The following is a 26,968-nucleotide window of genomic DNA, read 5'->3' as shown; positions in this document are numbered from 1 at the left end:
CTACGGGTGGCATGCCTACGAATTTTCCTCCTCTAAAAACTATGTGCGTGTTATGGTCAGGTGCGTGTTATAGAGCAAAAAATACGGTAACTGAGACCGCCCTGAGAATCACCAGGTCTTTCTTCACCAAAGCACAAGACTACACGGTTTTCTAACACCCGTTAAATCTAAGCACTGCAGTTCTACACCCTAATATATTTTAAGAATGCTCACATGGATCAGCTGTGTAACAGGTAATGTTTATTGAAAGGGACCGACAGAACTCTGTACAAAACAAAGAGGGGGGACAATTTCCTATATTTTTTTAAAAAAGGTTTTGTTTAAAAACAGCTGAAAATAATAGACCACCACTACTACGTAGGAAGCAAAGCACACTTTTCAGCTGTGGTTAAGAGGTCAACAGTTTTACGGTACTGTGAACAGCCTCCTTCCTCCTGCAGCTGGAGCTTCAAATGTATTTTTTAATAAGGTGTCTTCTATCAGAAATAAATACAGTAAGTGATGTATGTATGTATGTATGTATGTATGTATGTATTTATGTATGTATTTATGTATGTATAGCAAGTAGAAAGGGAGCATATCCATTCGAAAGGTTCCACGGGGAAGTTTTCTTTTACTCTCAAGTGCTGGGTTCAAAACTCACACCAAGGAGTAGAAATTTCAGTTGTGCAACAGACATGCTGCATAGGAGAATAAATACACTGGAATCACACGCAAGCAAGGAATGGAGCCAAATAATAATAATTATTTTTAAGGGATGGATGTCAACAGTTTCAGCTACTCGGCAGCAAGCCAGCCGGCAGCCAGGCTATATATTATTCCAATGCCATTCTACTAAGGAAATCTAATAGAGAAATGTGCCAAAGCTCCCTTTGCCATTTCGCTTGAAGTGGTTGCCCACAATGGACACAAACATCTCCTGAGACATCAGGTTGTCGTCCGCTTCCGTGATGCCCAGGTTGCTCAGCCTCTTCTTACGCAGATGGCTCTTCTTGAGAGATGCGGCGGAAAGTTCGTTGGCGATTTCAGAATTGCCTTCCGTGTGCTCAGAAACGCCTGCACTTCCGTGAGGCTCCCAACCACTACCGACCTGTTGATGTGCATCTTCGCACGCCGGGATGGAGCCGTCGCCAGTGGGATGAAGGTCCTTTGCAAGCTCTAAGCCAGAAACAATGACATTAAGTGGAATCCTCATGTACGACTACCACATCTTAAAAACAGTTTGAAACTTTGAATCCTAACAATAAGACAGGACCTGAAAATGTACACCTCAAGTGTCAAAAAACCAGGGACAGAAGATGCATCTTCAGCATCCTCCTGAAACTGTATAATGAAGGTGCTAAACATACCTCTGTGGGGAGGAGCTTAGGAGCTGCCACAGAGAAGGGTCCTCGCCCAGGCTGCCACCCCCAAGGCTCTGTGGGTGGAGGAACCACCAAGAGAGCCCCCCTCTGAATGCATCAACCTGGCCAAAGGCAAAGCAGCTCATCATGGGAAGAGCTACTAGCCATCATGGCTATGTCTGCCTCCATGGTTGGAGGCAGCAACACTCTTGAATGCCAGTTGCTGGAAACCACAGGAGGCCAGAGCTTCTGTGCTCTTGGCCAGCTTGCAGGCTTCCCATTAGGGTCTCTGGTTGGCCACTGTGAGAACAGGATGCTGGACCAGATGGGCCACTGGCCTGATCCAGCATGGCTCCTCTTATCCTGGGGTTCAGAATAGGCATTATTATTATTAATTTATTGAATTTATATACGGCCCTATACCTGCAGGCCTCAGGGCAATTCACAGGTATTGTTGCCTTTCATTAACAACTTACCTGGGCCACTTAAGATTGTGCCTCCTGAGCTTTCTGGAGCGCTCTCTTTGACAGTAGGCTTCACCAGGACCACTCCATACCCTTCGTTATTATGTATTACATTGTTCACCATTGTTATCTTGGGAACGTCATAATTTTCATCCAGAAAGTCCTAAAAGCCAAGGGTGAGAGAGATTCCCAGTCCAGAAGGTAAGATTGCTCGTCTTCTCATTTCATATATTTATTACTAGGACGTTTATACAGTGGTACCTCGGAAGTCGAACAGAATCCGTTTGACTTCCAAAATGTTCGGAAACCAAAGCACGGCTTCCAATTGGCTGCAGGAAGCCGTGGAAGCCAAGTCGGACATTTGGGATCCAAGGTACCACTGTACTCTGTTTTCCTCTACTGTGACAATTGTCAAAGCAGTTCCCATAATAATAAATGTGGAATAATATTTAGTAAGAACAAAATCAACAAAACTCAACTGTCAGATCGAAGACAGACAACAAGATCAACACCAGAAACTAGAAAGGGAAAAATGGTCAGGGAATCATGTGAAGAAATAAATACATTTTTAACTTCCAGTGGCAGCAGTCCAACAGGGAGGTCACAGGGTAGGTGCCACTACAGAGAAGGCCCTCTTCTAGACCACAGCCAGGTGCTGTGTAATCAGCAGATCCTCCCCATCAGATCACAATGGACAATAATGACTGCAATGGAGAGACCAAAAGCAGGTTCCAGCATAACACTAAGCCAGGGATGGTGACTTCTTTCCTCCTAGAGTGAGCCAGGAGGAGCAAAAAGGGTGCAATTTGGTCACACAGTCTAAGTCATAGTTTATGGCAGGGTTGAGGTGCCCCCCTCCCGCAAGGTGTTCTTGGGCTGCATCTTCCCAACAGCCCCAGCCAGCATGGCCAATGGTGGGAACTCCAGGTCAGCTGCATCTGAAGAATCACAGGTTTCCCACAGCTGATGTGCAGCTTACAGAGACATTCAAACCAATGAGAGCTCATGAAACTATGCCCTTCTCTCTGCCCACACAGCTCTGCCAATCTGATGTTACCAGAAGCATAGGAAGCAGCCCTGCTAACCCCAATTCTGCTCACACACTCACTTTTATTAGGATTCCTTCTTTGCAATGGTGTATGCCGTTCCCCATCAACGTACACATGCTGCCCGGATAGATTTCTACACCGGCACCCTGCAATTAAGAGGCGGAGATGTTGCTAATCAATAGGCAATTCTAAGAGGCTGTTGGAGAAATCAATAAGGCCTAGACTCCTGGATAATCGACAAATGAACTTTGCTCTGGTCAACAGTTCAAGTGCGCATGCGACGAGCGATGGCTGGTGAAGGTGGCGTTTGCATGGTCCGCATTCTGCTCTAACCAGAACAACAAAAAGTTGCTCAAAAGCACTGTCACACGTTGCAACCGCCACACAATGCTAGATAAACTGATTTGAAAGGGCAAACCTATTTTATAGTAACCGTTTGTAATCTTCTTGCAATTTCTGTAATTTTCCAGTGTATCCGAGGAAGCACCTCGCGTCTGCTTTTGAAAGAGCAGATTATTAGCCGGCGTCGAACGTATCTGCCGAAGCTGCTTTTGTTTCCTTTTCAATGCGTCTGTCAATCGCAAGAAGAGCATCAATTCCTACCTTAGCACCGTACAAGTCGGAATTTTTCATTAAAAGCTCAGCCGATGTTCGCACCGCCACCCCTGTGGTCTCGCACTGCAACACGCAGTTCTCCAAGGTGGTCTTCCCTTGATGGACACCTGGGTGGGAGGGAGAGAGAAGAACGCTCTGAGCTGCTGCACCTGTAGCCTAGATTTAGAAGTGGTTCCTGGTGAACCCCAACAAACAAAAGCAAGGGATTCTAGGGTGTTCAAGTTATGCAAGCCTGGGGAAGCTCAGTGGTAGAGAATGTGCTCTGCATGCAGAAGGTCCCAGGTTCCAGCACATCCAGGTAGGTCTGGGAATGTCCCCTGTGTTGAACACTAGAGCTCTGCCATTCTGTATCAAGGATCCTGAGCTAGAGGGACCAGTGGCCTGATTCAGTAGAAGGCAACAGAAGACCCAAGTGTCTTTTGTGCGGGGGAAGGGGGAACCAGGGGTTGGAGGGACAGAGAGGAGTATCTTGCAAAAGCATCACAAACAGAAACTCTTCACACTATAACCTTTGGTTGCTGGTCCACTGCAAAACTGTCACTCATTAGTTCTAGAGTGATGGATTCGTCTTTAGGGGGAACATTTCAGTGGCTTATTTTCAGGACATATTGCCTGAAGTTGCACCGGGTCTACAATTATTAGCTGCTGGAAACTTTTCCTGCTGAATCGTTTTCTCAAGTGGTTTGTTGTTGTTTTTTTGGATTGCATTTTGTGTTTGAGTTGTCGCTACCCACTTTGGAGAAGTGTCCTATTGAGAGGCAGGTGAAAATCTTCTAAACAAATGAACAATTGTGTATGTGGGGTGAGAAGGTCCTTTGGAAGCAGGGGCAACGCTGGAACTGAACAGGAAGCCTTTGCAGGCCAGATTTAGCCTCTGGACCTCCTATTTTTCTCCTCCACACCCGCCATTAAGTATTTATTGCGACAGCCAGAATTTTTACAAAAAGTTACTCTTCATAAGAACATTTTAGGGACATACAGTTAGTAACTTCTCTCCAGCAGTGGCCCAAGAACCCTCTCTTTTCGTGGTGCGTGAATATATTTTCACATGTAGAAGGTGCTGAAATAGTCTTGCTAGCCCATGTAACATTTGTTATTCAAATCTACCTCTCGATGACGAAGTGTTAATTATCACCTGCTCCAGAAGACAGAAGGGCAGAGCCAACAAGATTGTTGTCAAATTCAGATAGGGGTGGAGGGGTACCAGATTCCCATTAGGGAACAAAAATTTAAAAATTAAACTTTTGATATCAAACGATGGGGGCGGGCGGGTAAAGTATCCACGTTATGACACGCCTCTCTGGAACAGACCATTGATCACCAGCCACCAACGAGGTGCCCCCCCCCAATGTTTTGGATGTCCACTCCCATCAGCCGCAGCCAGCACAACGTCCGCCAGCATGGTTGATGGGAGTCACAGCCCAACACATCTGGAGGACGAACCACAATGGTGACAGCAGAACTAGGTTATTAATAAAAGCAAAGATGAAAGGTAAGAAGATGAAACTTGAATCAGAACAAATAGGTGATACTTTGATGCAACAGATACAGGGGGGATGATGTTAGGAATATGATGCTTCTAAGAATTAAACTGGGTCTCTGCCATTAAAGGCTAGGAACATAAAAAGAGCCTGCAGGATCAGGCCAATGGCTCATCGAGTCCAGCATCCTGTTCTCACAGGGGCCAGCAAGATTCCCCAATGGGAAGCCCGTGAACAGCACTGCCCTCTGCCCTCCTGTGGTTAACAGGAACTGGTATTCGGAAGCACATCTCTACGGAATTATATATCTGGGCTTCCCCACCCCAAATTCAGATAAGGAGGAAGGGAAAGAGCAAGAAAAAAAACAACAGATGAAGAATGGGGGTGGTGCCTGTACAATTTACAAGCCAAATCATGAGCCTTGCATGCTGGCCTGCTGGATTAAGGCAACCCTCTCCTCTTTGGCAGCGCCACCAAGGCAGAAAAATATTGGGGTATTTCAATCCCACCATACACGAATAGTAACAGAAGTCATCCAGGCATGGATCAAGTTGCGGCAATCGTCCTAGACTGTATGTTTCACCTGTTATTAGGGTTGGCACAGCAGAAGAGGGACGGGGCCCTGTAGGGACAGGGCCCAATCCACCACTTAGTTCCTCAGTCCAGGCTAGAGGGTGGCACGCCAAAGCCAGGTGGCAAGCTTAAGGTACTTACTCAAGATGCCCTCCACGGCATCGTGCTGGACCAGCTTCACACTGGAGATTTTCACGTCCGCAGCAGTGCACTCCACAAAAGCGTCCCCCTTCCCTCGTTTCTCTATCACAATGTCGTCTGGCAAACCGTAGCCTGCAGAGAAAGTTTCAGGAGGCAGAAGGAAAGAATAGTTTTGGCAGGTTGCAACAAACTCAGGGACCAGGGAGAGGGCCTTCTCAGTAGTGGCACCCTCCCCTCAGACGTCAAGGAGATAAAGAATTACGCAACTTTTAGAAGACACCTGAAGGCAGCCCTGTATCAGAAGGTTTTTAACGCTTGTTGTTTTTATTATGTTTTTAGATATGCTGTAAGCTGCCCACATTGGCTGGGGAAACCCAGCCAGATGGGCGGGGTATAAATAATAACATTATCATTATTATTATGACCACCCTGTAGCAGCCACACCACCAGCCAATGTGCTGTAGTGGTTAGAGCATCAGACTAGGGCCTGGGAGACTGGGGTTCAAATCCTGCTCTTGGCCACAAAGCTCAGAGAGTGGCCTCGGTCCAGTAACTAAGTCTCAGCACTAACCTTCCTCACTGGGTTTGTTTTGGGGATAACACAGCAAAGGAGAAGAATCATGTCTACCACCTTGAGCTCGAAAAGGTGGGATATACTTGTAACAATAAATCAGCTTCCTTCTTACACACTTCTGCATTTTAGGAGGGACGTTCTGCTCAGTTCTACGGCATTTAGTTAAATGACATACACAACAAATGTCTCCCCCCCCCCTTTTTAAGGCTGCAACGCTGTGTTAACGAAGCTCTCCACAGTTGTTCGCTCTGAAGCACTTAAGAGAAATTTACGAGCATGTAAAAAAAAATTTATGGCTCGTCACTAGCAAGAACAAACAACAAGGCAAGCGATAATAACGATGCCATTAGAGAGCCATGAGATCTTTCTGGAATTAAAAAGAAAGAAAGTGCAGGAACTCTTGTTCACAAGGCACATCCAGCAAGGAGGAATCTTCTAAAAAAGTAGCTCTTTAGTTGTGGTTTTGGGTTGTACTAGCTGACCCTTGGAATCCCTTCCAACTCTACAGTTCTCCAACTCTATGAAGAAAGCACTAGGAACCATAGCAAGGCTGAATTCAGACATGGGATTTATTGCGGCATTTTCCCAGTTAGGATGCTGGCACTTCTCTCCTCATTTGTAACATTCCTTTCACACTGCAGGAACTGTTGCATCACGGAACTGTGGGGTTGCTGTTGTTTTTTACTGATATACTGGCAGGTCACCCTAAACACTGGCCATGCCCCACCCTTTCCACACATGCACACTTCTGTTCCCCCATGATTCACCCACGGAAATGTCAAGGAAGAACCATTTGCTGATATACCACCCCAAATTTTGTCACTTGGCTCCTGCTCTTTTCTGGGTTAATGGAGTTGCAATGGGATTTCTCTCTCTCTCTCTCCCTTCTCTCTCTCTCTCTCTCTTGTAGCAATCTACACAGAAGTGCTAAACTTCCACTAGTTCAAATGTAGTGGGGAAGCCATGGGTCCCCCACTATGTGAACGAACCTTCCAACGAGTCTTGGCCTCACCTCTCCTTTCACAGCAAGGAGGAAATTGGGAACACCCACTTTTAACTAAATCACCGTTTCCCTTGAAGTCCAAACTTGGGAAACTGTGGTTTGCTTCAAACTCTAGTCAGCACAAAGCAGTGACGCTAGCTGCAGAGGTAGCTCAGTCAGTAGAGCATGAGACTCTTAAAACTCAGTGCCATGGGTTCAAGACCCACTTTGGGGACAAGATTCCTGCATTGGCAGGGGGCTGGACTGGATGACCCTCGTGGTCCCTTCCAACTCTACAATTCTAAGTGGCTTCAGTTCCCAGTTTCTTCCCAAGGGGCTTCCCAAGGCTCATTCACATGGCAGGAATCCACGGTTTCCCCCTTTAAGTGTGAACTGGTACTGTACATCAACATACAAATACAGATACTTTCATTTGACCACAATTTTTGGTGCGGCTAAGAGGAGCATGCGTTGGTGGGCTCACTTTAAAAGTCTTGGATCAATTTATCAGTAAAGCTACCGCTGCCTTTCCAAAAAGGAGTCCATGCTAACATTAGTATAGGGGCCTAGGGTCACTGGGAGTGTGTGTTAAAGACCCGTTACTATTTCTGTAGCAGGGCCCCCTGCCCTACATTGTCCTAGAGAGCCACCCAATCAGCTTGGAAAGAGAGCTTTTTAGCCAATGAAAAGTAAGTTCTCTCACCCTCTGGGCTAACTGGAGCCAATCAGAGTGAAGGAGGCGGAGTCAGCCACCGAGGATCGGCTCCTAGGGTCAGCTCTGGAGAAGTCGCAAGGGGAGAACACAGAGGAATTGTTCCCAAACTCTCCAAAGCTAAGCACTTTGGGAAATTGGAAACACAAGTTGCTTCCATTTCAAGGGAAGGGAGTGTGCAAGTTCTGTACTGTACGGTGGGACTTCAAAAGAAGATATTAGAGCACTCCAGATGATTTGCCCACGTACCTGCACAGGTCTGGGTGAAAGGCAGCACATGGAGATCTGTACCGACCGTTGCAATGCATTCCCCATTATATAATTCTAGGAAGTATAATCTTGGAAGGGGTGTAGCCATGACTATCAGGAAAGGACCCTGCCCTTCTGGATTTGCCACTGTACTGCTGCATGTCATGCACCAACAATAACATTCAATGGGCCAAATTGGTCCATACAAACACAAACACACACAAACACACAGACACACACACACACACACACAGAGAGAGAGAGAGAGAGAGAGAGAGAGAGAGAGAGACTCCTCCCTTATCATTAACACCCATCCAACATCATTAACAGACCACGTTGCTAAAATGCCACCCAGCGCTTTTATTTTTCACAGCTTCCAAAAAAGGAAAAAGCAGATCTATCAAACGACAAGCAATAAGACTTCCTGGCACTTGTTCAATCAGAAGCGTCGACTCGATGAATAAACTAGATGTCGGCTTTTGTTCCTTAAAAGCTGGTGGCGATGTCTGGTCTAGTACGCTTTAATTTGCTTGCTCACATTCTCCTGACCTCTCTTGATAGGATGTGATTTGTCATAAATACCACCCCGAGTTCCCGAGCCATCTTATTCTCACTCCTACTGATAAAGAAATTTATTGAAAGCCTCTGTCCTGCAGGGGTACCACACACTGGCATGCATATCTATATAAATCAAACATTCGAGAAAGACTGGGAGAAAAAGAAAATCATTGTCATAAAAATAAAAGAAGCAAAAGTTGTTGGGTTTTTTTGTTGTTTTTTTAAAGGAGGCCAGCAAGAGGGGGGCGGGTTGGAAAGAGTCTGAACAGCAGGAAATTAAACCCTTGGCTCTTTTTCCACTAAAGACTTTTGACAAGAGAAAGATAGCGACTGCAACATAAGCCCGACAGCAACGTACAACCTATTATGCTAACAACCGCACAGCAGACCCCAGGTTCTTTTGGCAAACTTAAGGGAGGTGGAGTTGTCCGCAGTGAAGAAAGTCCAGGGAGAGAATTACAGGGTGGAAACAAAAAGGGGTTCGTGTCTGTTTCTCCAAAACAAGACAGAAGCATTTCCAGCACTGCCTGAATGAACCCTTATATATCCAAGCTCAGTCAGGGAGATCACCTGCAGGATCATGAGTTGGCGAGGCTCGTTTAACATCGCTCCAGTCCTGTGGAACTCACTGCCACTAGAACTTCTGTGCCAACTTTTAAACGCCTACTGAAAACTTTTTTCTATTTCGCCAGGCCTATGCAGGCAATAGGGATGCAGGTGGCGCTGTGGGTTAAAGCCTCAGCGCCTAGGACTTGCCGATCGAAAGGTCGGCGGTTCGAATCCCTGCGGCGGGGTGCGCTCCCGCTGCTCGGTCCCAGCGCCTGCCAACCTAGCAGTTCGAAAGCACCTCCGGGTGCAAGTAGATAAATAGGGACCGCTTACCAGCGGGAAGGTAAACGGCGTTTCCGTGTGCGGCTCTGGCTCGCCAGAGCAGCGATGTCACGCTGGCCACGTGACCCGGAAGTGTCTCCGGACAGCGCTGGCCCTTGGCCTCTTAAGTGAGATGGGCGCACAACCCCAGAGTCTGTCAAGACTGGCCCGTACGGGCAGGGGTACCTTTACCTTTACTTTTATGCAGGCAATTAAGGATACATCCCTCTACCATGGTTAATTGATGCTTGTTTTTAGTTTTAGTTCTATGTTTTTAATGCTGTAAACTGTTTTGGTTATTTTAATGATACAGCGGTATACAAACGTTTTTACAAATAAATAAGCATTTCATTTTGGACCCATATTCCTGGATGAGGGTGGCTAGCTATGGAGATACGCTTCAGAAAGTCCAGGCAGTGTCAGTGAAATATCAGAACATGAAGGAATAGCAACAGAGCTAAGAGGATTGACTGATCGCCATAGCTCTTATATATACACATTTCTATAGAAGAGGGGTTTCTTCCTATATTTTATCTATTAAATTTCTGTGCAGAACAAGGGGACAGGCCCACTGACTTAACCGGAAAGGGGTGCTGCTCCCTCACACATGCCCCTTCCTCCATGATGTGCAGAACATGTTAGACAGCTACTCCACATAAAGACCTACACATGTGTAAGCCCCATTGTACAGTCTCCTCTCCCACCCGTTTGAGGGCAAATATCTGGCTCCTGCAGGACAATGGCCCATCTAGTCCAGAATCCTGATCTCATGGTGGCCAACCTGGTGCCTGTGGGAAATCCAGAAGGAGGATTCCAGCTCAAGATCCCCCTCCCCTCCTGTGGTTTCCAGAATCCTCCAGAAGGAGGATTCCAGCTCAAGATCCCCCTCCCCTCCTGTGGTTTCCAGCCACTGGTATTCAGAAACCAACTGTGGAGGTGGAACCAAGCCATCATGGCGCGTAGCCATCAATCGCCCTCTCCTCCTCCATGAATTTGACTACCGTAATTGTCTTTTAAAGCCTTCCAAGTCGGTGGCACCTCAAAGTGCAAGTAGATAAATAGGTACCGCTCTGGTGGGAAGGTAAACGGAGTTTCCGTGCGCTGCTCTGGTTCGCCAGAAGCAGCTTAGTCATGCTGGCCACATGACCCGGAAGCTGTACGCCGGCTCCCTCAGCCAATAAAGCGAGATGAGCGCCACAGCCCCAGAGTCGGCCACAATTGGACCCAATGGTCAGGGGTCCCTTTACCTTTAAGTCAGTGGCCATAACTGCCTCCTATGGGACCGAGTTCCACGGTTAAACTATTTACTTCATAAATAAGTCCTTCCTTTCCTTTATCTGTCCTGAACCTTCGTTGGATGTCCGCGAGTTTTAGTTTCAGGAAAAAACGAGAAATAATACTTCTCCCTACCCAATTTCTCCTGGGATTGAAGTCCCTTATTGGCTGAGGCTAATGGGAGTTGGAGCCCAGGTTTCATAGAGAAGAAGGAAAACCCACCAAGACTTTTAGCAAACACAAGCTCTAACCTTCCAGTTCAATGCTGTCGGCGACGCACAAGGTGCCGTCCACAAGGTAGTGACCAGGGCAAACCACGATCCTGTCCCCTGCATAGCAGGCATTCACAGCAGACAGCGGGTTGCTGTGGAACTAAGGAAGAGGAAAGAGATAACATCAAAAGCTATGTTCAGATGCTGGGAGAGGACTCAGGCCTTCTCTCCATTCCAGGTCTTCACAGTTCTAGAGGACATGTGCCCAGGACGTTGTGGCAGTGGTGGGAAAGCTTTGGCCACTCAGATGATGTGGAACTCCAACACCCACAAGCCCCGGTCACTGTGGCCAATGGGAAGGGCAAAGGACGATGGGAGGGGTAGTCCAGCAACAGCTGGAAGGCCACATCAAGGTTCTCTCCACCCATCCATTACCTGGAAAAAATCACACAAAAATGGGAAGATGCCTGACCAAGTCAATGCCATGCTCCAAGCCTTCACCAACCTGGTGGCCTTGAGATGTTGTTGATGGATTACAGCTCCCATCAGCCATGCTGGCTGGGAATGATGGGAGTTGTAGTCTAGGAACATTGGCAGCTACCTAAAACTCTGTCTCTTTCCAGAAATTTTAATTCTGCCTTAAATAATGTTAATTCATGGATGGACAGCCTACAGCATGCAGTCACCACTTCCAACTGCAACTTCCCCATATGTCAAGAAAGCACTGCTTCCCTACAGCAAAGTTTTCAGCCTGGATAGCTCAGCTGGTTAGAGCACGGTGCAGATAATGCCATGGTTGCAGGTTCAGTCCCCATATGGGGTTGCATATTCCTGCACTGAATGATCCTCAGGGTCCCTTCCAACTCTACAATTCTATGATTCTGTGATGCAGGCAAACAACAGCAACAACATACCAAACAACCCTGGACCACCGTACCTGTATTTCCATTTCTTCATTACAAGACTCTGGAGAAAATTTGTCCCTAAGCAGACACTGCAGCAGGCTTGACATCATGGTGGCAGACACAATATGGGTGATGGTGACGCCCGAGGGGCGCACTCCCCTCGCCTGTAGGCGAGCGTGCTTCTGGTAGCCAAACACATACCTGCAAAAAAGAGAGAATGTTCCTTAAGCACGTTCAGTTCCTAGATGGACGTTACAGACAAATGAATAATTGTACAGAACGTATTTTCTCTTGTAAAAATAGAGGACACACACCCCACACCACCCACACAAAAATCAGGGTCAGGACTATAGTATGTGGGGGAAGGTAGAGTTCAGGATTAACCCATGGGTAGCCTATGTGAGGCACTACAATTCCCATCAGTCAACAATGGCACCATGAGAACATAAGAAGAACCTGCAGGATCAGGCCAAAGGGGGCCCTTCTAGTCCAGCATCCTGTTCTCATACAGTGATACCTCGGGTTACATACGCTTCAGGTTACATACGCTTCAGGTTACAGACTCCGCTAGCCCAGAAATAGTGCTTCAGGTTAAGGACTTTGCTTCAGGATGAGAACAGAAATCATGCTCTGGCGGCGCAACGGCAGCAGGAGGCCCCATTAGCTAAAGTGGTGCTTCAGGTTAAGAACAGTTTCAGGTTAAGTACGGACCTCCAGAACGAATTAAGTACTTAACCCGAGGTACCACTGTAGTTGCCTCCCAGATGCCTGTGGGGAAACCAGCAAGCAGGATTTGAGCACAAGGGCACTGACTCCACTTGTGGCTTCCAGCAACTGGGACTCAGAAACATGATGGCCTCTGATTATGGAGGTGAAGCATAGCCATCACGGCAAGCGGCCACTGCAAGCCTTATTCTCCATGAATTTATCTAATCCGTTTTAAACCTTGGGGGGGGGGGAGACTCCCACTCCCAAGCAGTTACTTGTTCTTGGAGGAATGTGGCCATTATACCAGTATCCCACCAGAATGGAAGACAGTGTGGGAAAGATAGCTGATAGCTTACCCAACCCACCCTCACACACAAGCTACTTTTAAAAAATGGGGGGACATACAATCACATGTTTAAAATATTGTCTGTCTTGTCCCCAAGACTGGGCAAAGCCACCCAGATTAATCCATGGTTGGACTGAATCCAGAAAGAAAAGATCTTCCAAGATCCCAAATGCAACCCTGGTCACTAACCCCTACTGCGTTGTTGCTATTTTTTTATTCAAAAGGCAGTAAAAAAAAATTCTTTTCAATTAAAATGAAAATGCATTACCTCAAAAGAGGGTTTTCAATCAGCTTTAACTTTTGTTTCAGGTGCTCTATCCTGTTGTAGAGTTTCATCCCTTCCACCACGGAGACGTTCTCTGCTTCCGTGTCGGAATCGCTACTTGCGAGGCTGTTCCTGAGGACTAGAAACCTGCGGTAGAGCTCTTCACACTGGGAGAGAAGACTGTGGTAGTCCGTCACCAGCGCGGAAGGGACACGATCTTCAGCAATGTCATAGTACCTGGAATTCAAAATTAGGACATCATTGACTGGGGGAAGAGGCCCAAGAATCAAACATTGCACGAAGGAAGCCAGAATAAAGAAATTCCAGGAGGAACAGCTAGGGTAGCCTGCTGGGAGGGGGGGACTACATCCCAGAGTCTAGTAGCACCTTAGAATCATAAAAATCTAGGCTTGGGACACCCAAGGCTCATCTAGTCCAACCCTCTGCAATGCGGAAATCGCAGCTAATGAATCCCTGACAGGTGGCTGCCAGGGAATTGCCATCGGCTCAGAGGCAAGAAATAGAAGGGCAGTTGTGTTACAGGGAGCCTCCGAAAATCTTGTGAAGCAGTTCCTCTTCCGGGGAGGAGGAAAGCCCCACCTCTAGTGGAGAAGAGGTGCAAGGACCAGAGGATGCTAGTAAGAGCCTTAACGCTGCTCCTGAGCTAGCCGGAGAGGAGGGAAGCTCGCCTTTGCCATCGCCCATCCTGCACAATAGTCTGAGGAGCAGGGAGGGGTGGAAACGGTTGGGAGTAACGAAACTTTTATGTTGGGGGAGGTCCAAAAAAAAGACCACTCCCAGATTCTGCTAGCGATTGAGCCAGACATGAACTTATGACCCTCTTCACTGTAAATAGTTTGCACCAAAAATAAAGCCTGTAAAAGACAGGTTGGAGTCCTGCCTGGTTACTCTCGAGCAACCGCAACAGCCATCTGACAGTGGCCATCCAACCCCGGTTTAAAAATCTCCAGGGATGGATTGCTCACCGCCTGCCAAGGGAGGCTGCTCCATGGCCGAACAGCTCTTACAGTCTGAAAGTTCTTCCTCATGCTCAGTCAGGCTCCCCTTTCTTGTCATTTGAATTCACTGGTTCAGATTCTGCCCTCCAGAGCAGAGGAAAACAAGCTTCCTCCATCTTCCACATGACAGCCCTTCAGATACCTGAAGAGGGCTATCATATCACCACTCATGCTTCTCCAGGCTAAATATACCCAGCTGCCTCAGCCGTTCTTCTTAAGGCTGGGTTCATAATATGATACAACACCACCGCAAACTGGCTTATAAATATAAAACCAAATTTGCTAGAATAATAGCTAGAATAAAAACCAAATTTGCTAGAATAATAGCTAGAATAGAGTTAGACTTATAACCATTCAAACAACAAACATGCTAAGGTGCCATGTGCAAAACAAAGACTGGAGATACAGTTGTATATTTATTTACTCCATGTTTACAGTATCTCCGGGCTTTGTCTTGCACATGGCACCTTAGCATGTTTGTTGTTTGAATGGTTACAAGTCTAACTCTGTTCTAGCTATTATTCTAGTAAATATGGTTTTACAGTGGTACCTCAGGTTACATACGCTTCAGGTTACATACGCTTCAGGTTACAGACTCCGCTAACCCAGAAATAGTGCTTCAGCTTAAGAACTTTGCTTCAGGATGAGAAGAAAAATTGTGCTCTGGCGGCGCAGCAGCAGCGGGAGGCCCCATTAACTAAAGTGGTGCTTCAGGTTAAGAACAGTTTCAGGTTAAGAATGAACCTCCGAACGAATTAAGTACTTAACCCGAGGTACCAACCTTGATGGCAGAAAGTGAGGAGGAATTAAAGAACCTTTAATTGAGGGTGAAAGAGGAGAGTGCAAAATATGGTCTGAAGCTCAACATCAAAAAAACGAAGATCATGGCTACTGGTCCCATCACCTCCTGGCAAATAGAAGGGGAAGAAATGGAGGCAGTGAGAGATTTTACTTTCTTGGGCTCCATGATCACTGCAGATGGTGACAGCAGCCACGAAATTAAAAGACGCCTGCTTCTTGGGAGAAGGGCAATGACAGGCCTAGACAGCATCTTGAGAAGTAGAGACATCACCTTGCCAACAAAGGTCCGTATAGTTAAAGCTATGGTTTTCCCAGTAGTGATGTATGGAAGTGAGAGCTGGACCATAAAGAAGGCTGATCGCCGAAGAATTGATGCTTTTGAATTATGGTGCTGGAGGAGACTCTTGAGAGTCCCATGGACTGCAAGAAGATCAAACCTCTCCATTCTGAAGGAAATCAGCCCTGAGTGCTCACTGGAAGGACAGATTGTGAAGCTGAGGCTCCAGTACTTTGGCCACCTCATGAGAAGAGAAGACTCCCTGGAGAAGACCCTGATGTTGGGAAAGATGGAGGGCACAAGGAGAAGGGGGCGACAGAGGACGAGATGGTTGGATAGTGTTTTCGAGGTTACCAGCATGAGTCTGACCAAGCTGCGGGAGGCAGTGGAGGACAGGAGTGCCTGGCGTTCTCTGGTCCATGGGGTCACGAAGAGTCGGACACGACTAAACGACTAAACAACAAACAACAACCACTGTATACTTATAAGCCAGTTTGTGGTGGTGTTCTTTTGTTGTATTATTATTACTGTCACCACATTTGATACTTTGGGTTCATAATATGACCTGCGATACTTTGGAACCAGTGTGACGTAGTGGTTAGAGTTGCTGGACTAGGACCTGGGAGACCAGGGTTCAAAACTCTTCCTCTGCTACAAACATCATTGTGTGACCTTGGGCCGGTCCCCAACCCTCACAACCTAACAGGGTTGTTGTGAGGATGAGATGGAGAGGTCTATGCCACTTTGAGATCGGGGGGGGGGGGGGGGGGGGGGAGGTGCACCAGAAATGGAACAGTAAAATCTTTCCGAGCAAAAGAGTTGTGAAGCAAGAAGCAGGTGGGGAAGTGGGTAATTTTTAAGATGGACTTAGTAAAAAAAAAAAAGAGGGGGTAGAAAGGGGATACAACCCTGTTTTAAATCTATCATACAGCCCTGGGCCACTGCAGGGAAACTCAGAACGCCCAATTTTATTTTAATTTGGACATAACTCCTCAAAGTGCCTCTTCTTGGCTATAAAATCCTACTGTTGGTGTTACAGCACCACCTAGAGGTAAAGTGACCCTATGCATGTGATATAATTTAGAAAACACCCCTAGAACTATCCCCAAGATTCCTTTTCATTCCACAGCAATGTTTTCAGAACTAGAGTGCAGGGGTCAGGGAGCTGCGTGTTTACGTTCTGAGGCAGCCAAAGTCACAGAAAGGCTCAGAAGCTTAGACAGTCCATGATGCAATTTGAGACAGCTTGCTAACCGTGCTATCTGACTCAGGAACGTGAGAGTCTGACCCAAATCACACCAATTTGCCTTGTTATTCGGGGAATTAATTTTATAATGAATGATTTTAGAGTGTTGTTTGTGTTGTACTTTTGTACTGTTTTATTGTTGTTAGCCGCCCTGAGCCCGGCTTCGGCTGGGGAGGGTGGGATATAAATAAAATTTTTTATTATTATTATTAATTATTATTATTATTACACACAAAACCAATGCACAGCCCTAGTATATAGCCATCATGACTACTATATAGTCATTGACAGCATTTTCCTCCACCAATCTGTCTGGTGCAATTTGAAGTCATCTCTAAGTGTTGTGGCAGTGAATTACATAGTCCAACTAAGCACTGACCAAAGTATTTCTTCTTAACTTGTCTTGTAAGCGTCTCCTATTCACCTTCATTGGGTGGACCCAGTATTGTGCTGGCGTTTCTTCAGAGCTCGCTCTCCAGTTAACCTCTCAACTCAATTCCCCATCTCTTCAAGCCTCGCCTCATTCTCCACATACACTTCCTAGGTGTTCCTCCTCTGCACCCTTTTCTTGCCTCTTAACCCCACATGCTTCTTGGGACCTTTCCAGTTCTCCATCCTTGCCAACAAGGTTTCACACTCAGTCAAGCTGACAACTTCCCCTTCCCTCACAGGAGCTGCACTGCAAGCAGGTTTGTTGCCCAAGTAACTGAACATTCCCAGCCAAGACACCAACGCTGTGCCAAAACTATGTGGGAAGATTCACTGCCACCAGCACATTTGCAATACAACATAACTCCTTTGGAGTTGGGAGCAGAAGCTCAGAAATGTTTTAAAGAGGGACTTACAGCCTAAGCCGAGGTTCAACACATCTGCCAAAATAATCGAAGTCGTCGTCGTCCTCTTCATCCCAGCTCCGCCAGAGGTGCTTGTAGAAAAACCTTCAAAATCAAAAAGGGAGGAAATGTTAAGGATGTCAAGGAAGAGCTTGCTGGATCAAGACAGTGGCCCATCTAGCCCCGTATCCTGTTCTCACAGTGGCCGACCAGATGCCTATGGGAAAGCAGGACAAAAATACTTCTGTGGTTTTCAGCAACTGGCATTCAGAAGCATTGCTGCCTCTGACCATGGAGGCAGGGCATAGCCATCTTGGCTAGCAGCCTTTGGAAGAACTTTCTTCCATAAATTTGCCCACTCCTCTTTTAAAGCCATCCAATGCCACATCCTCCTGTGGCATTGAGTTCCACAGTTTAATAATAATAATAATAATAATAATAATAATAATAATAATAATTTATTATTTATACCCCACCTATCTGGCTTTGCTCCCCCAGCCACTCTGGGCAGCTTCCAACAAAATATTAAAATACATTAATGCATGAAAAGGTGCTTTCTTTTGCCTGTCCTGAATCTTCCAACATTCAGCTTCATTAGATGTCCATGAGTTCTAGCGTTATGAGAGAGAAAACACACTCTCTCTCTCTTTCATAAATGTCTATCATGTTGGGTCTAGGGCCAAGCCATGGGCAAGCAGGTCCCCAGCATAGGCAGGCCACGTAATCTTACCTGACGTGCTCGACAGCCAGTGCGGTGTGGTCAAATTCCCCCGACTCGTCAAAGACAACCCACAACTCCCGCAACGGCAGCTTCTGCGCCTTCACTTCTAAAAGCTCCTGTATACACTCCTGAGTGAAGGCATCGCCCTCGCGAGTCTCACACAGGAAAGGGTCACAGAGGTGCACCACCGCTTTCAGAGCAGAGTAATCTACATCAACAACCTGTTGTGTTAAAAAGAGAGGCAAGAAGAGGCACCTTCATGGTCTGCGCAGCGCCATCTGGGGGCAGGAGGATGGCTTCAAGGACCCTCCAAAAAAACTCAATGTAATAAGAATAGTATTAATAATACTATTCATTAATAACAAGCCGCTTGTTTTCTGCTGCTCCGGAGGAGGGTAGGACTCGAATCACTGGATTCAACTTACGAGAATTCCGACTAAACATTCGGAAGGAATTTTGGACGCTGAGATCTGCTTTTGGTAGTGGAACGGAAGCCCTTGGAAAGTGGACTCTCTTTTGTTGGAGGTTTCCAAACAGAGACTGGGTGGCCACCTGTCCGGGATGCTTTAGCTGCAACACATGTGCTGCAATGGGGTGGACTTGAGGACCCTTGGGAACCAGAGCAATTCCACAATTCTATGATTCTAACAACACCTCGTCCTTCACTGTAACATCCCAGGGTGGATTACAACAATTAAAACACCCTGTTAAAAACAGTAGCTCCCAACAGGGCTGGTACTGCCATCTGGGGGTGGAGGGAATACCTAGTGGGGTGCTAAGAGGCAAGGGGGATGCAGGGCAATGCTGGAGGTGTGTTTAACTCTTGTTATATAATTGTTGAGTAACAAATGTAATTTTCTATATGGAAAAAATATTATTTAAAAAGAGACTGTGAAAAGCTGGTACCGCTGGATCAAAATCATCAATGGTGCTGAATTAATTAAATGAAACAGTTTTCACTGGATTTTGAGTAAACATGTAAGTAATAGTGTTTTGAATTTTTATTTTGTTATTATATTGCACATTGGGTCATGCAACAAAAGCAATCCCCCTAGCACAAGGCGAGCATCTAAACACCCAGCTCTTGTCAATGATTCACGTGGAACCAAGCCTCTGGGCTGCCCGGCTGCACTTACTTCAACCAGGACCTCAAACACGCTGGTGCGCCACACTGCCTGCCACCCGGACGGCTCAAGGACCTTCTCCAAATACGATGCTGTGAATTCTTGGACCTCTGAGGCTTTGCAGTCAGCTGGAAATCAAATAGGGGGGGAGGGGAAATTCCACACATCCACGCATCAGAAAATACACAGGTAATGCCCTGAATGTGTTTGTGAGCAGAGCAGACAGAAAACAAATGAAAAGGAGTCACCCGGAAACTGCAATTAATCCAGAATGCGGCAGCTAGACTGGTGACTGGGAGTGGCCACCGGGACCACATAACACCGGTCCTGAGAGATCTGCATTGGCTCCCAGTACGTTTCCGAGCACAATTCAAAGTGTTGGTGCTGACCTTTAAAGCCCTAAACGGCCTTGGTCCTGTATACCTGAAGGAGCGTCTCCACCCCCATCGTTTAGCCCAGACACTGAGATCCAGCGCCGAGGGCCTTCTGGCAGTTCCCTCATTGCGAGAAGTGAGGTTACAGGGAACCAGACAGAGGGCCTTCTTGGTAGTGGCGCGTGCCCTGTGGAACACCCTCCCTTCAGATGTGAAGGAAATAAGCAGCTATCCTATCTTTAAAAGACATCTGAAGGCAGCCCTGTTCAGGGAAGTTTTTAATATTTAATGCTGTATTGTTTTTAACACTGGATTGGGAGCCGCCCAAAGTGGCTGGGGAAACTCAGCCAGATGGACGGGGTATAAATAATTACTATTATTATTATTTTAGGTGAGCACTTTCAATGCACAAAGCGATACAATGAGAACATTACAAGTGCTGCAGGACTCCAGCTCCCATCTTCCCTGACCACTGGCCATGCTGGCTTGGGCTGAGCAGGGTTGGAGACAATGAAATATGGAGAAGCCGCAAGTCCCCAACCCCCTTTCGCTAGCTGCAAGAATTTGAGCAGCACAGACCTTGCGGAAATTAGGAGGGGCTCACAATCTGCTGCAAACCCACACAAATACCTCCTAGGAGACAAAGCTTGCAACAATGGGCTATAGTTTCCATTTGGGCAGAGAGAAGATAAGAGGTTGGAATCTACTGGTGAATCACTGGGTGATTTGCAGCTCAGAAATGGTGCCTGAATCCCAGCCGGATTTTAAAGGAGGGAAACGCTCAGCTGGTAGAATCCCTGGCCTGTAGTTAACTCAGACGCAGGTTTGAACTTGCAGCTTAATGGTGATATTAACCTGTGCTGAAATGGCAATAAACAGAATTCAACCCCCGCACAACCCTCATTTTAAAACAGACTCGCTGCTGTTGTTCTGCCTGGCTTTATTGACTCTCCAGGTGTAATGTTTTAGCTGCTGCCATTTTAACTCATCAGTTTTCATGCCTATACTTATTCATTTATTGGTCATTCTGTAAGCCACCTTGTGAAGGTTTGCACCTGAAACAGGCAAGGTGTAAATAAATTGACAAATACAGAAACCATAAATAAATCTGGAACCCCGATATCAAGAGCACAGCCTCGGAAACCAAGAGGCTACTCACCCAACATGTAGTCCTGATAGGTCTTAAACCGCTCATAAAACAGAAGGTTGTTTGTCTGGAAAGTGTCTGGGAAGAGGGCATTCCTCTCTGGCACGAGCCTTTGCAAAGAGGTCCCTGGCTTGCCATGACTCCCATAATCGCTGCAGCTGCTGCATTCACTATCGCTTCCTCCGCCTTTGCCCTCGTCTTAGACCAGAGAGAGAGAGAGAGAGAGAGAAATCATACGTCCAATTGATTTATTCTTGAACACATCAGATGAAGCCTTTTTTAAAAAAACATGCTACTTAAATATTTTGCAGTTCCACACAGAACATATAGAAAACTTGTGATGCATTAAACACTGGTCGCTTTTAGCACACCCATAATGCCTTTCTACTAAAGTGCAAGGCCTAATTCCTAGGTAGGGACCCAGCTGTGCTCCAGATGTTGCTGGGTTGCTGATTTTAAGGCCTTGGTGCCTTCAGATGGGAAGAAGTATTCCTTCAGGTTCAGAGGTCCCAGTGTAAGGACATATGAAGAGCTCTGGCTGGATCAGGGCAGTGGCCCATCTAGTCCAGCATCCTGCTCTCACAGTGGCCACAATGGGAAGTATATATACAGTGGTACCTCGGGTTAAGGGACGCAGGTGGCGCTGTGGGTTAAAGCCTCAGCACCTAGGACTTGCCGATCGAAAGGTCGGCGGTTCGAATCCCTGCGGCGGGGTGCGCTCCCGCTGCTCGGTCCCAGCGCCTGCCAACCTAGCAGTTCGAAAGCACCTCCGGGTGCAAGTAGATAAATAGGGACCGCTTACCAGCGGGAAGGTAAACGGCGTTTCTGTGTGCGGCTCTGGCTCGCCAGAGCAGCGTTGTCACGCTGGCCACGTGACCCTGAAGTGTCTCCGGACAGCGCTGGCCCCTGGCCTCTTAAGTGAGATGGGCGCACAACCCCAGAGTCTGTCAAGACTGGCCCGTACGGGCAGGGGTACCTTTACCTTTACCTTACCTCGGGTTAAGAACTTAATTCGTTCTGGAGGTCTGTTCTTAACCTGAAACTGTTTTTAACCTGAAGCACCACTTTAGCTAATGGGGCCTCCTGCTGCCGCTGCTGCACAATTTCTGTTCTCATCCTGAAGCAAAGTTCTTAACCCAAGGTAATATTTCTGGGTTAGTGGAGTCTGTAACCTGAAGCGTATGTAACCTGAAGCATATGTAACCCAAGGTACCACTGTGTGCGTGTGTGTGTGTACACACATAATTTTATAAACTTCTATCATGTCAGCTCTTACTCACCTGCTCTCTAAACTAAAAAATCCCCAACGCTGCAACCTTCAGTCATAGAGGAGTCACTTCATCTCTTTGATCATTTTGCTTACCCTTTTCTTAACTTTTTCCAACTCTACATTTAGACTGTTCTGAGGTGAGCCAATCAGAACTGTACGCACTATTCCAAATACATTCACACAGTAGGTTTTGCTGACAGCATTATGTTTAGGAAAAGAGGCTCTTTGTTCAGAGGGGTCACTGCATCAGCCTCTCAGGTTAATCTACCTAACAAGGTGGTTGTTACAAAAAAACAACAACAACAGGATTTGCACCAAGCCAAGTTCTTTGGAAGGAACAATGGCATGGAATATGTAAAAAATGGTAACCAACGTCAGCTCCAACTACAGATAAAATGGTTTGGTCTTTTTAAATGGAAAACAGGATCAACTGAAGAAGGGTTGGATTAATTAAAAAAAAATGAAATGTGGAGTTAACTAAAGGCATCATTTGATTTGGTTATACGTTATGGGAAACAATGAACACTGTAAAGAGGGGAAAATTAGAACTAGATACAGTGGTACCTCTGGTTACGTACTTAATTTGTTCTGGAGGTCTGTTTTTAACCTGAAGCACCACTTTAGCTAATGGGGCCTCCTGCTGCCGCTGCGCTGCCACTGCACGATTTCTGTTCTCATCCTGAAGCAAAGTTCTTAACCCAAGGTAATATTTCTGGGTTAGCGGAGTCTGTAACCTGAAGCGCATGTAACCTGAAGCGTATGTAATCCGAGGTACCACTGTATTGTAGTAGAACAAATATATTAACAAGATACTTAATCCTACTCATAGAATGGATTGTGTTTCAATCAAATGTAATCTGAATCCTGGAAAACTGTTCATAGAGGGAGTGGCATAAACTTATAGTTACGCTGTGATCCATATTGTACTTTTGTAATACAGCTTAGTTTGGAAAACAAAAACCCCAATGTGAGTAATCAGTTATAGGATTTAAAACAAGTACGCAATAATGAGATTTGTGAAAGGAGGCAGAAGGTAAACAAACAAACAAACCACTTGTTTACCTAGTTTAAGGTTTTCTGGTTCTTCCTGTGGCTCAGAAATGCGGGCATTTGGCGCGGGCTCCAGGGACTCCTCTCCCCGTCCATCACGCCCTTCTTCCGTTTCTCCTGCTTCCGTCTCCAGGATCACAGCGCCCTTCACCGTCTCGCCTGGTCCGTTCTCATTGGCTTCCTCCCCTCTCGCTGGGGCATCCGAGGCCTCTGTCTCCATCGCTGCCTCTTCCAGCGGCAGCGGCGGCGGCGTCAACGATTCGGGCGCCGGATCAGCCATCGTCCCCCTCCTCCTTCAACCCGGCCCGGGTCCCCGCAACTTCAACCCTCAACGACAGCCAAGCGGCCAAACAAGCCTTTCCTTGTAAATTTCAAACCTTCCCGGGCAATGAGCTCACCGTCTTCCTCTACGTAACGGCGCGGGAGAGCTCGGATTGGCCGAAAGGGGAGACTCGGAACGTCGCGGGAGCCAATCGGTGCGCTGGCAGCGGGGGAGTTATGGAACGTTGATACTTCAGGGCGGTGTCCCAGCGTTCGAAGTGGGCGGGGGAAAGGAAGTAATGGAAGGTTGAGAAGGAAAGTACAGTATAGAGAGTCAGCTCTGAAATCTGTCTTAAGCAGAGCCGGATTTAAGTTTGATGAGGCCCTAAACTACTGAATGTAATGGGGCCCTTTATATGTCCCGCTGTCCTTTGTCAACAACAAATTGTCGCTGTTTTTTGTGTTGCATATATGCTATATATGGATTTATGGATCTAATAGGTATCTAAAGCTATTTGCATATAACAAAATATGTATTTTATCAAAGTAATTGTTGAACCGAAATATAATTAAGAAGAAGTATATTAATAGTGAAATAATTATTAAGCTCTAACTTAAAATGATGTAGGTTTTATTTTATTTGTTTTTTATCTTATATTTTGGAAATGTACATCCAGGGGTTTTTTCCTTTAAATTTTTTGGGGCCCTAAGCTATAGCTTGTCTAGCTTATTCGTAAATCCAGCACTGCTCTTAAGACATAGGAATCTTGAGTAAAGATATCCCTAAAGACAAAATCAATATATTTTTATACGCAACAACAGCAGCAAGAATACTGATAGCCAGCCACTGGAAAGGAAATAATATCCCAACAAAAAGAGAATGGTTAAGTAAACTATGTGAGTACCTGGAGTTAGCTAAATTGACGGACTTAATAAGGCAAAAATCCAAAACTATGGTACAGAAACAGTGGGATTGTTTAAATGAATATTTACATAAACAGGGCTCAGACACGAAAATTTGGTTGTGTTTAGATTAACCTTATGAGGACTATAAAGAATACAAAGATTTAATGGATTAGGGAAGAACTTACCTTTGAAGGTGACCCGGAAACTGCAATTAATCCAGAATGCGGCAGCTAGACTGGTGACTGGGAGTGGCCGCCAGGACCGCATAACACCGGTTCTGAGAGATCTGCATTGGCTCCCAGTACGTTTCCAAGCACGATTCAAAGTGTTGGTGCTGACCTTTAAAGCCCTAAATGGCCTCGGTCCTGTATACCTGAAGGAGCGTCTCCACCCCCATCGTTCAGCCCGGACACTGAGATCCAGCGCCGAGGGCCTTCTGGCAGTTCTCTCATTGCGAGAAGTGAGGCTACAGGGAACCAGACAGAGGGCCTTCTCGGTAGTGGCACCTGCCCTGTGGAACGCCCTCCCATCAGATGTCAAAGTGATAAACAACTACCTGACATTCAGAAGACATCTGAAGGCAGCCCTGTTCAGGGAAGTTTTTAATATGTAACGCTGTACTGTTTTTAACACTTGATTGGGAGCTGCCCAGAGTGGCTGGGGAAACTCAGCCAGATGGGTGGGGTATAAATAAATTATTATTATTATTATTATTATTATTATTATTATTGGAAGGAAGTGAAGAACAGAGGTAAAGGTGAACTAGATAATAAAAGACATGTGGTTTAGGCGGTGGAAGTCTTTTAAAATATTTTAACTAAGATTTGTATTTTGTAATGTGCGTAAGTACAAATTTGGTATTACTGTTTATGGAAAGTTTTTTCCTTTTTTCTTTTTTCTTTCTTTTCTTTCTTTATCCTTTTCTATAGTCTTCGTTTGGCAGATATGTAAATAATTATGCCTGTATGGATATGTTTCAAATTTGATTTGATATTCTTGTATTATTCAATAAAATTTAATAAAAAAATTAAAAAGACATACGTTTTTCAGTGGCTTCTAGTCGCAATGTCTCTACTACCTCTGCTTTGAGTGGCAGTATGTGCCTCCAAATCCCAGTTGCTGAGAATCACAAGTGGGGAGAGTTGCTGTTGGGCTCAGGTTGTGCTTGTGGGATTCCCAAATGGGCAACTGGTTGATCACTGGGGAGACATGATGCTGATTTACATTGGTGCAACAGCAGAACTCCCCTATGTCCAGCCAAACAGGTAGCAGGGTTGGGTACAACAATATGAATACACACACGCACAAAGTGAAACATAAGACAATGCAATAAATAGAATGCAATACAATGTTGGGAGTATATTGTTTATGTATAGTGTTTCTGTTACTGTTTCGTTTGTGTCATTTAATTTTGTTATATATATAGGAAAACATATACATATATAGAGAGTGTGTGTATATGTGTGCGCAAAAGAGAGAGAGAGAAACTATCTTTGAACAGAGCATGAAACTCATAATCTGAAGGTTTGAGCCCCAGGTTGGGCAAAAGATTACTGTATTGCAGGGGGTTGGACTAGATGACTATCAGGGTCCCTTCCAGCTGTACAATTCTGTGATACTCTGTGATACAACAGGACTTACTTCTAAGCAAGTTTTATTTAAATCATTTCAATACTGCTTTATATATTTTTTAAAAATTCAGAGACGTTGACAATGTAAATTAATAAAATATATCAAACAAAGCATTACAATATATCAAAATAAAATTATATATTCTACTAAAGTGTATTTTAATGATTGCTTTATATGTGTGTGTTTGTTTAGCTGTTCCTGTTTTAGCTGTAAGCTGTCTTGAGTCTTTGCTAGGGGGAAATAAATAAATAGTCCAGCAACCAACTAGGCGGCCACCGGATTCCTCATCCCTCCTATATAGAAATAATCTAAAGGGCACAGCAGAAGTAGGGTTTCGTTAAATGCCTTGCCTTGTGTCTGTTCTCAAGCTCACGGTGGTAGGGTGCAGCCTCAGTAAGTGGTTTGGCAGGGATAGTTAAAAGAAATCAAGGGCTATAGTCTGTATAGCCTGTAACCTTCCAGGCTGCATGAAATAGACTAGTTGAGAAGGATTTGGAGAACTGCCACAAGGGGGCAATGTAACATTTCAAATCCTGTTGGAAAACTTGGATTCCAGGGCAATGTTTATCCCACCTATTCTCTTGTCTGCTCGGTGTACAAGAAAAAACAGCCATCCTTTGTTTTTCAGCCTGAGAAGGAGAAGCATCAAACTGCACAGCAGCCAATGCTTCTGTTTCAGGGAGCTTATAAGAGGGGAAACACAAACAATGGGAAACTAGGAAGTGTGATTTATTTACAGCGGTGTGAGGTGTGTCCTTTCATTCCAGGAACGATGGGACTCAACCTGGCACATCTCTGCCCCAAGACAAAAGTGTGGCAGGTCTTCATCTGAAAGATGTGCTTGCAGATGGCACAGCCTTGCCAGCACACTCCAAAGAAGCTCTACAGAGGCTCATCAACCATTTTGCCCAACACTACAGGGAGTTTGGCCTCACCATCAGCTTGACAAAAACCAACATCCTGGGTGAGGAAGTTGCCAGCACTT

At 45.9% G+C, this 26,968-nt stretch overlaps 1 protein-coding gene across 1 annotated transcript; it reads right to left on the bottom strand.

Annotated features, from left to right (window-relative positions):
* Positions 1-218: 218 nt before the first annotated feature.
* Positions 219-23,586, bottom strand: SHCBP1 (SHC binding and spindle associated 1). The gene is made up of 13 exons (XM_079988790.1): positions 23,197-23,586; positions 20,877-21,062; positions 19,356-19,471; positions 18,229-18,440; positions 17,511-17,603; positions 13,326-13,559; positions 12,036-12,204; positions 11,138-11,258; positions 5,667-5,798; positions 3,460-3,578; positions 2,916-3,002; positions 1,820-1,970; positions 219-1,158 (listed from the first exon to the last, which is right to left on the bottom strand). Exons 1-13 carry the CDS (start codon positions 23,462-23,464, stop codon positions 845-847), a joined length of 2,202 nt encoding a protein of 733 aa, XP_079844916.1. The 5' UTR covers positions 23,465-23,586; the 3' UTR covers positions 219-844.
* Positions 23,587-26,968: the final 3,382 nt, after the last annotated feature.

Source organism: Podarcis cretensis (genome assembly GCF_951804945.1).
Source record: "Podarcis cretensis genome assembly, chromosome: 8".
Classification (NCBI taxonomy): domain Eukaryota; kingdom Metazoa; phylum Chordata; class Lepidosauria; order Squamata; family Lacertidae; genus Podarcis; species Podarcis cretensis.
The sequence above is the reverse complement of the archived record's forward strand: the minus strand, read 5'-3'. Positions and strand labels throughout refer to the sequence as shown.